The sequence below is a fragment of the Bison bison genome, unplaced genomic scaffold, assembly GCF_000754665.1.
Source record: "Bison bison bison isolate TAMUID 2011002044 unplaced genomic scaffold, Bison_UMD1.0 scf7180017864135, whole genome shotgun sequence".
Lineage (NCBI taxonomy): Eukaryota > Metazoa > Chordata > Mammalia > Artiodactyla > Bovidae > Bison > Bison bison.
In genome coordinates this window covers 768,016-779,119 of record NW_011494707.1, presented here as the reverse complement: position 1 = coordinate 779,119, position 11,104 = coordinate 768,016, and the positions used below count along the sequence as shown (strand labels likewise).

General features: G+C 39.1%; 1 protein-coding gene across 9 annotated transcripts in view; it reads right to left on the bottom strand.

The window, feature by feature from the left end:
• Positions 1–1,620: 1,620 nt before the first annotated feature.
• Positions 1,621–11,104, bottom strand: part of B3GALNT1 (beta-1,3-N-acetylgalactosaminyltransferase 1 (globoside blood group)) — a 33,799-nt gene continuing 24,315 nt past the window's right edge. For 4 of the 9 annotated variants that reach the window (XM_010839830.1, XM_010839831.1, XM_010839827.1 and 1 more), the window contains exons 4-6: positions 8,163–8,258; positions 7,290–7,310; positions 1,621–4,526 (exon numbers count right to left, since the gene is read on the bottom strand). In XM_010839830.1, the coding sequence (XP_010838132.1) occupies positions 3,458–4,453 (996 nt within the window). In that variant the 5' untranslated portion in view covers positions 4,454–4,526; positions 7,290–7,310; positions 8,163–8,258 and the 3' untranslated portion in view covers positions 1,621–3,457. Of the gene's footprint in view, positions 4,527–7,289; positions 7,311–8,162; positions 8,259–8,403; positions 8,549–11,104 lie in introns of all 9 variants that reach the window. The other 5 variants (XM_010839835.1, XM_010839828.1, XM_010839829.1 and 2 more) reach the window with 4 other exon arrangements.

The window sequence follows — 11,104 nt, the reverse complement described above, 5'->3', positions numbered from 1 at the left end:
ACTATCCGAGTGCAAGTTCTGTGCCTGTCATTCACCTTAAATACAGAGCGATGGTACCCGTTCTTGTTGGGCCCTCCTTTGACTTTATAAGACCCATGAGTTGCCTCTTCCCATGGGCACAGGGTCTGCCAAGGGACTGCCCACTCAAACTGCCTCTTGCCTCTCAGGGCCCATATTCCCACGCTTGCTTCTGTCACCACAGGCCACCTGTTTTGACTCCTTAAAGGATCTGTCCTGTATTAACTACACATGGGACCTGATAGAGACTGTGAGAGGGTTCTAATGGCTTACACAAAATCCAGAGGAGTTGGCTTAAGATAAATTCCCAGTGGATATAAAGAACACCAAAGATGGGGTTCTGCTACATTTTACATTCACCTTTCCAGCCTCAAAGCTGGCCCCCTTCCAATGCCTCTCTCTCCCACTCCATATTCTGAAGTAACTGCCTATCAGACCCCAAGAGAAGAGAGCTTTATCCCCAACCTCACAGTCAGAAATACTGTTATAAACAGCTCAACTCTGGCTGCTCTTCATCTGGCAAGTTGATTGGAACATGATAATGCCAAGATCACTTAAGCAAGAGCTGCGGGGATATTAAGGAGGGTGAAAGGGCAGTCCTCTCAGGGAAGGGCTCAAAGCACCCTCTCCAAGTGAGCCAGAAAACCTCTGGTCCACTGGGGCTGGCCTCAGATTCCAGATCCCTGAGCCCCTTCTCCTTTTCACTCACGAGGTGTGGCAGATTGTGCTGTGCTTAGTCGCTCAGTCATGTCATACTCTTTGGGACCCCATGGATGTAGCCTGCCAGGCTCCTCTGTCCATGGGATTCTCCAGGCAAGAATACTGGAGTGGGCTGCCATGCCTTCCTCCTAGGGATCTTCCCAACCCAGGGATTGAACCCAGGTCTCCTGCACTATAGGCAGATTCTCTATCATCTGAGCCACCAGGGAAGCAGATTATCGGACCCAACTATCCCTTCCCCATCCTGTAAAAGAACAAAATATTCCTGGCTGCCAAAACATGACTTATACTATTTCCAGTGAGACTAAATCCCCCCATCTCTAGCCACCAGTGACACTTAGCCTTGGCAAGAGATTTGCTTTGGTCAGTGGATATAGATGCCAGCGTTTCCACCAGCTCTTTTTCCCTTCCCTTGATAAGGATGACATGCTCCAGACAAGGGCTGTCCTTCAACCAGACCCTGAGGTGAGAAGACACACACAGTAACCAGTGGCATGGCAAGGTAACCAGTGGTGTGCGGTATGAATGAAAAGAACACACGGTTGTTAACGACTTCTGGGATCTGTTCTTGCAGGATAATCTGGCAGAAGTTAACATGCTTGGGTCCCACATTCAATGCTTATGGGGCAAGCACAGTAAATGAGCGACACAGAGAGTATGTAAGACCACGGGGATGGCAGGGCTGTGGATGGTAGAAGAGAAGCAGCCTGAGGTTAGGCTCCAGTATTGAACTTTGCTGTCAGTTAAAATAAAAAGTGCTGCTGATGTGGTTAAACATCAGAGGCCAAGATTTTAATAATACAGCTGACTAATATTACTTGGAAACAAACATGAAGTTAAAAACAAAAAAAAAAAGACCCAACCTCTTAATGTTTTTCATAATCATTTAATTCTTTAGAGATTTCTTAAGCACCAATCTGTAGTTGAAAAGGAAAAATCTTCTAAAACTTGGCAACTATTTACATTTTACTTCTTTTTTTAGTCTTAAAAGTGAAGGGACACTTTTATTTCACAAGTTCTCTTTAAAACTTCTTTGAGTTAGCTTCCCAAACACGAATATAAACAACGCAAATTCAATCAAATCTAATCCTACCACACACACACACAAAAAAACCCCACCACCTGTGTCTTAAGAGAAAGTGATTCCCGGATGGGTGGGAATTAGCAAGGGCATGGATTGATTCCACAGAATATTTAATTTATTTTATGATTTTATTGTGATTGGATCAGGTCTGAGATGAGGGAAATGGAAACAGCCTTGTTATAAGGAATCACACGTTATAACACTTCTAATTCAAATTAAGCTTTTTTACAGGAAAATTACAAATGTATGAGTGTTCTAAGAGCTGACTATATACTTTCAAGTTCATATTTTCTCCCAACAGGTTTGATCTTTTGCCATCATGTAATCCAGAGTAAGAGTCACTTGTCCCGTACCAGGCATAATGGGAAGCTGCACAGCCCCAAGAATATGGGGGCAAGGAGTGCTCTTCTTGGACCAACTAGTAGGTCAAAGGTGACCTACGTCACCACTCCTATGAACAGTGCATTTCTCTACAACATGGAAATGAGACTTGACTTTAGACCACGTAGTAGGTCTTTCCTCTTGATGTGAAACTAGTAACAACAGCAACAGTGTTTCTTTATTCTTTTTTATTCTCAAACTGATTGTTAATGAAAAAAACATAGAACAGTTAACTGCAACTCAAATATTAGTCTTCTCTTTCCAACTCAAGCACTGAAATACAATACTCCTTTCCATGATATTCTGGCTATCACGTTCGTTCGTTCTTTTTGGGCTTCAGAGTCCTTTCTAAAAGGAAACATGCTACCTGGCATTCTATATTACTCCAAATTTCCAGGCAGAAAAATGAGACAAATGAAGTGACATCTAAAAATACCACGGATTATGTTTTTTAAAAACAAGACAATAATTTTGATCTTCTTGCTTTAATTCTTCTCTATATTACCACGATGAAATATTTATCAAAGTCCAAGAGATTATTGATATACAATAATGACTACACATTAATGGAGCTATTCATCATAAATTCATCACTGAAGTAACTGGAAAAAAAGTTTATTCTGTTTATGCAGTATTGAAACAACCAAAACATTCAAACATCCATAAAGTCTAAAACTCTAAGTATTATTAAATAATAATTAATAACTCTTTAATACTGCAACATCTTGAAATATCTTCCAAATGACCAAAAACAGATTAAACTTTGTTCAGAAATAACTTCAGTTTCTTTTACACAGAACTGTATATTTAAAGAAACTAGTAATCCATGTAAGATATACACAAAACCCTGAACTGACTAGATGCCTCAATGAATAATACTCCACACTGTTTTGTTGTTATGATAAATGAGCTTATAACTCAATGAAACCCATTTAAGAAGCTCTAGACTATAGAATGACATGTTCAAACTGTTTGGTCCTATTAGTTTTATTAAAAAAACCATCCCATTCTTTTATAAGATTTTAATTCCTCTGAATATCACCTTTAACAGGCTTGACTTGATTGTTGTCATAATAAACCACAGTCCAAGTGCAACCCTCCAGTCTCCAGTCTATAGGCTCTACATGAGTTTCAGCTTTGCGTAAGCCACACAGTGACCTTCTCATGGATTTTTCATTGGCGATTTCATAGTCTAACAATAACACTTTCCACAAAGTATCCCTCCCTTCTCTAGGCTTTGGGTAGAATGTCAAATTAATAATGACATGTGGTGTTCCTTAGCATAACCTGCCAAAATGTGATGATTTCCTTGGAAGAAAAGCCATGGGCTGCAATCACACGTCTGAGCTGACAGACATCCAAATGGATCCTATATAAAAAGAAAAGGTTGGTGTCTTCTGGAATATGAATGTCCACTTTTAATAAATTCAAACAGATCCCAACATAAACATCTTCAAACTTGATGGGTTTTACGTGACTCATCATTTCATAGATTCTCGGCACCAAATCTCTGGACATTATATAACCCAACCCACTGCAGTAAGGCGGGAACACCTTGAAGGGATATTCCTGGTATGAAATATGGGTTTTTTGGTAAAATCCTCTGTAGGAATAATTATCAATTAAAGGATAACCTGTGAAAAACTTCTCTGAGTGGTTTAAATTTAAAAGATACTTCACTAAATTGCCAGTATTGACGAAAACATCAGTGTCTGTCTTCATGATATACCTGGCGTTGGGGCAAAACTCAGTTACCCACCTAAATGCCATAATGGTTTTCAAGGTCAGATTATTGTATGTATCTAAAAAATCCTGTCGTATTATGTCCCCATAAAGGAGGTGTTCATCCTCTAAGGATAATGCTAACATTTTGTCTTCCTTTTCAGCCTGTTGGCCTAATAAGAAAAATGTAAGAACTTCATATCCCCACCAAGACTTCTTTTCACCCCAAGTAACTCTAATGGCCTGCCTGGCTTTCACATCTGAGGGGTGTGAGGTCACCAGGATAACAAGAAATGGGTTTTGATGAGAGCAATTTGAATGCTCTCGAAGTGTGAAGCGGAAGTCTTGTCTGTAAATGGGCTCATACTCATAGAAGTACATCCAGTTCACACGTTCCACCACATTGTAGTGCGGCAGACTGAGGTACCACATCACCAGGAAACTCAGCAGCGATAGCAGCAGAAGGCTCCATTTCAGGGATCTGAGTGACATCCTAGCTGGAAGGGTGGTCAGGAGTGCCGGGGCCATTCACAGCAGCTCAGAAGCATGCAAGCCTTGGGTTCTGGAAGATTTATCAAAGGCCTGCTTAGTATGCCATCACCTGAAACACATTTCCAAATGATACCTGATCACCTCCTTAAAAGAAAAAGAACTGGGAAAACAAATGCATCAAAGCAAAATCAAATACCCTGACCTGAGTCTACTTAATTTCATTTAACTATAAGCAAATGGATACCCACAACCAAAAGTATATTTCAGCATTTTATATCAAGACCAATGTTAAAAACATATTCTTAATTATTTGAAAATTAATACTTCCTGCTTGACATAAATAACTATTGAAATATTTCTTTACTTCTTTTTCATAATAGTAGAGAAGCAATTTATTTTTACTGTAGATTTATTTTGTAACTCCACTCCCCCATTACTCATCTCTTTCTGTCCCTCTGGATATCCAGGATAAAATCATTACTGCAAAGAAATATCAGCAACAAAACCATTAACGTGAAGAGATATTATCAGCGACATGTCTTAACACACCAAGGGTTTTTCTCAGCTGTGGGATCTGATGTGATTCTAGCAAATCTAGAGTAAGAAAAGGGCTACAATTATTCTTGGTGACCTGCTTGATACGGGATGAGATAAAAGTGGAGATAGTTCCTCTGAAAGGCAAGTCTTCTAAACATAAACAGAATAACCATCTCTAGAGTTTTTTAATGTACAAGACTATAAAATAGCTTTTTCTTGCCTCAAATACCACCCCAGTCCCCTTTCTAACTCACTTGCTAAACTCAATGATCAATCTGGACAACAAGTGCTTAAATTAAAGGTCTGTCTGTAGTATGAGTTTTCATGTGTTTCCCATTCTAATCTGTTCAGAAATCCTGCATAGGATGGGATGGAATCTCTTAGAACTCTAACACAGAAATTCCATCTGAGACAAGAAAGCAGAGCTAGGAGACATGGTGCATTCACAGTCTCAAGCTCAGCTCTGTTTTGGATCTCAAGGATGAAGTTGGTTTACAATTCGGGACCCCACAGGGCTTTCCTGGTGCCAAGATCATGGGCCTCAGTCCAAAGGCATTCATGCACTGTTATTAGACCTTCTACATCCACAGACTGCACCAGGCACTAAGGAGGCCAAAGGAAGAAGGAATGGGAGGAGAACAGACTCCAAGACAACACATAAACATGCCACAATAATGTAGTACAAACTGTTTACGTCAAGGGCCAAGGGCCTTCAGAATAAGACAGATCAACCAACACAAAGGGCAGGCGGAGGAAGCTTCTTGATGATGACCTTTCACCTACAGTTATCTGGGGGAAGGGCTCCTGGGAACCCAGAATTTGCTGTGGAGGGCATACATTAATGTCATTACTTAGAAAGACTGGTTTACCAAGGGTTCTACCCTTGGGTTTATCTTAGGTCTTTGGACACACAGTTCTTCTGTCTGTTTAAAGTGAAAGTGCAAGTTGCTCAGTTGTGTCCAACTCTGCAACTCCATGGACTATACAGCCCATGGAATTCTCCAGGCCAGAATACTGGAGTGGGTAGCCTTTCCCTTCTCCAGGGGATCTTCCCAACCCAGGGATTGAACCCAGGTCTCTAGCATTGCAGCCAGATTGTTTACCAGCTGAGCCACAAGGGAAGCCCAAGAATACCGGAAGGAGCAGCCTATCCCTTCTCCAGAGGATCTTCCTGACCCAGGAATCAAACCGGGATCTCCTGCATTGCAGGTGGATTCTTTATCAACTGAGCTATCAGGGAAGCCCCTCTTCAGTCTCTTAATACATATAAAAATGACAGGATCTCAAGACTCCTTCTCCTTTCCATCTGGCCATATCTTAGCTGCCCTGACTACTTATGGCCAATAATCTTTCCTATCTCTAATGTTTTTTATATTTTAAGTCACATAGTACAGTGGAATGCTTCGGCACACTCTCTAGTTTGGTTTAATGTTTGTTTGTGTCTTGCCTTTCTACTTATATCCTATGACCTTATTGGCAAAGAATGCTTTTCTTTTGACAAGCGTCAAAATAGTTGCTTAAAACTCAACATGAAAAAAACCTAAGATTGTGGCAACCGGTCCCATCACTTCACAGTAAATAGAAAGGGAAAAAGCAAAATCAGTGACAGATTTTATTTTCTTGGGGTCCAAAATCACTGCGGATGGTGACTGAAGCCATGAAATTAAAAAACGCTTGCTCCTTGGAGGGAAAACTGTAACAAACCTAAACACCATATTAAAAAGTAGAGATACCACTTTGCCGACAAAGGTCTGTATAGTCAAAGCTATGGTTTTTCCAGTAGTCATGTACGGATATAAGATTTGGCCCATAAAAAAGGCTGAGTGCTGAAGAACTGATGCTTTTGAATTATGGGGGCTGGAGAAGACTCTTCAGAGTTCCCTGGACTGCAAAGAGATCAGGCCAGTCCATCTCAAAGGAAATCAACCCTGAATATTCACTGGAAGGACTGATGCTGAAGCTGAAGCTCCAATACTTTGGCCACCTGATGCAAAAAGCTGACTCATTGGGAAAGACCCTTATGCTGAGAAAATTTGAAGGCAAAAGGAAAGAGGGCGGTAGAGGATGAGATGGTTAGACAGCATTACCGACTCAATGGACATGAATTTGAGCAAAGTCTGGAAGATAATGAAGGAAGGGAGAGGAGCCTGGTGTGCTGCAGTCCGTGAGCAAAGAGTCAGACATGAATTAACAACTGAACAAGACAGAGACGGACCTACAGTAGAAGTACAATGAACAATGACTTGTTTGATACGACATTTCTATTTGTATAAGGATAAAATATAGGTCTGCCCATCCGACCCCCATCCTTCCTTCTCCCCATTAATAGTCTTACCCAGCCAGTTCCCAGAGAAACCTGAAACAGAACAGACCTTGAATGAGAATTATGGAAGAAATTAGTATCTTCTTGCTCTTTTCCCCCACCTGCCCACTAGACACAGCATAACCCTAGGGGGCGAGCACCATCTAATCTCAGCCACTGATGCCTGTACATTAATTACAACAGTTATCAAATGGCAATTTTACATCTCATCCTAATGAATCAACACATTATAACAAATTACGGACAAATAGAAGGATCCTGAGTAATGCACACACAGCAATGGAGACCCAGATACTCTTCAGTAATGGGAAGAATTCAAAACAGCAAATATTACTATAAAAGTTATCCTATATGCATTCTACAAGCCATAGTTCACAAATGTGAAATTGTGTCTGTGTTATTACGTCTATTGCTTATGGGCCTATGAACAAAATAGCAGAAAAAAGAAAAGGAATGGTCTAATCCAGAAGTGGGGGGAAGGTCTTTCAGGACTGGCTGGAACAGACTTCAGGTCACCCACAACACAGATGGCTCCAAAGGTGAAGACTAGAGTCCAAACCCAGCTCCGTTCTTTACCAACCAGGGCAAGCTTGGGGCATGTTATTTCTCTCTAGAAGCCCCAGTTTCTTCATCTCTGCACTGAAGATCTCAATACGGTGTGAATTAGTGACAGTGTGTGCAAAGCATTGGCTAGTGTCAGGTATACAACAGACAGAGGCTGTTATCACGAGCCATATTCCACCCTTGGCATCTGTTTCTTCCTGTTTACGTTCATTAAATTGATTTTTATTGTTGAAAGGGATTGTCCTAAAGAAATTATCTTGATGAATTCTTAACTTGAAGAAATGTATGTTTCAGAGCCATAAACAGATTTCTATTTCTTACCTTCTTTCTTGATTTTTCTCTTCTGAGTGAAAGACCTTCAATTTCACCAACTGAGCATTTGATAGCAAGTAGCAGTCAAAATAATGCTTGCAATTTCTGTAAGATATACAAGAAGCGTAACAAGCATTTACTTATAGGTCAGGGGATCAGAGGTCAGAGAGGGAAAGGGAACCCCCTTCCCTATTCCAATTTGTTTGTAAAGTGAAACATGTGCTGAAAAAATAGTTAAAGAAAACCCTACCAGTTCACAGAATTCAGAAAGTTCATGGATTCATCATGAAGGGCACTTGGTATTCAAGACGCAAACCCTCTAAGTCCTCACGTCAGCTGGTGTCCCATGTCATCCTACCACAGTTCCACGTGCCCTGATAAAGAACTCAGGGTCACTAAAAGAAGTGAAACACAAAACTTCTAAGAGACATTTTGCTTGTATCCTCTCTTTAATTCTTTTTCCCACACGTACATATAAGGTAACCCAGACATGAGACTGTCAACTTCTTCCCAATCCACTCTTTCCCGCTTTGAACCTCCGATTCTGCTCACAAATACCCAAGACACATTAGTAAACTGAAAACTATACAGCACATCTCACTTCTTGCCACGATTCAGGATGTGCAATGTACCTTGATTTTCATCAGTCAAGTTTAAAAAGCAGAACAGAATGTGAAAAACAGGAAGGTACTGATATATGTATCACTCCTTATACCAAAAACACTCCAAATGGGTTAAAGATTCTAAATGGGAGAGAAATAAACTGGTAAGAGCATGAAAAGAAAATATGAGTGAACATTCTAATAATTTTGAAGTGGGGAAGAACTTTCAGTTATCCCATGTAAGGAAACAACCCAGAACTCATAAAGGAAATTTTGATCAAATAAAAATTTCAAAAAATTCTTGAACAAGGTTGAAAACCAAAAATACAAAAAACAGTAACATAATAAAAAGCACAAAGTTGAAAGATTAAAAAAAAAAACAGGATATTTATAATAAAGAATTTATAAGCCAAATTAAGAAAAAGGTCCACATAACTTAATAAGCAATGGATAAATGCAAAAAGAGAATAAATGGCCAAAAGGAAAATTTTCAAAATAATTACAAAAGATCAATAAAACAAGATACTCAAACTCACTCAGTAAGATATTCAAATGATAATAAGCAGAGATATTGATAAAAATCTCAAACTGGAAACTTAAAGGGAAAAAATGACAATACTCAGTTTGTGTGAGGAACAGAGACATTCTTGGACACTTTCTGGAGAGAAAAATTAAATATGTATAAAAAACGTGATGTGTATGCTCTTTGACTAATATCACTGCAAGCAATTTATCTTAAAGACATTTTCAGGCAACTGTGCATACTTTATAAAATAAAAATAATTTTAAAGCCTCACAATAGGGAATTGATTAAATAAAATTATGACACATCCATACAATAGTATGTGCATGCTATGTTGCTTCAATTGTGTCCAACTCTTTGCGACCCTATGGACTGTAGCCTGCCAGGCTCCTCTGTCCATGAGATTCTCCAGGTAAGAATACTGGCATGGGTTGCCATGCCCTCCTCCAGATCATCTCGACCCTATACATGTGTTCAATGCTATATACAATGATGTTCATTTATATTGCCTTGATAATTACTAAGTGAGAAATGCAGTAGCAAAACTGTATATATAGTATGATTACTTTTGAAAGATGAAAAGGCAAGTCTCTATAAATCCATATAGCTACACACGCAGAGGAAGATGTGTTCTAGAAGGATGTGTTCCAATATGTCAACAGTTTCAATTCTGTGGGATTTCTGGAAAGACTTCTTTCTTTCCTCTTTTTTTCTTATCATCTGAATTTCCACACTATTTGTGCATTGTCTTTGTAAATAGATAAAAACAAAGTAAAAAAATTGGACTTCATGCTTGCATGTCTCAAAGTTCTACTGAATGATAGTAACCCTAAGTTGGCAGTTAGGACCCCTAATTTCATCTTATCCCAGCTGCTCTTCTCCCAAGGTGTGAGCAAGTACAATTCATGGTATTTCTAGTAGGTATTATTCTCTTTTATCTTAGTAAATATGATATCAATACAGTAAGCGATGCTTTTTAAAATCCATTCAAAACACAGTAATTCTAATATAACTCTAATAGGATATATATTGGGCTTCCCTGGTAACTCAGATGGTAAAGAATTCGCCTGCAATGCAGGAGACTTGGGTTCGATCCCTGAGTTGGGAAGATCCCCTGGAGAAGAGAATGGAAACCCACTCCAGTATTCTTGCCTGGAGAATTCCATGGACAGAGGAGCCTGGTGGGCTACAGTCCATGAAGTCTCAAAAAAATCAGACACAACTGAGCAACTAACACTTTTCACTTTCAGGAGGTATATTAGCTAATAATAATAGCATTATATATACACACAAAACAGTTTATAAAGTGTTATTATTATTATTATTATATATTATTAAATATTATTAGTTACTCCCAATAACCCTATACTGTGGACCAACTGGCTTTATTGTACATAATTTACAGGTGAATGTTAGAGAGTTCAGGTGAAATGAAGATGAAATAACAACATTTTGAAACAGATCAGGACTTATAAAGTGCACAAACTCTAGCTAAAAGAAGTATCAAGGGAATGTATTTTAGTATGAAGAAAAATGAACTCAGGAGGAAGGAAAGGAATGCAAGAAACAAAGGTAAATAAAGAGATTATTGAAAGATAATGAAAACTAACAAATGCACACAGTAAAAGAACACAAAAAGTACTTTTTGGTGTGGTTAAAAAGTGAATCCAAAATACTATATAAAAATGACATGGTTGCTGCAAAGAGTTTCACTTAATGCATATTAACCTTCAGAGTGACCACTGAAAGAACAGATACGGAACATATACATTTCCACACAGATTAAGAAATAAAAGAAACAAAGCAAGCTAATAGTTCAACAGAGG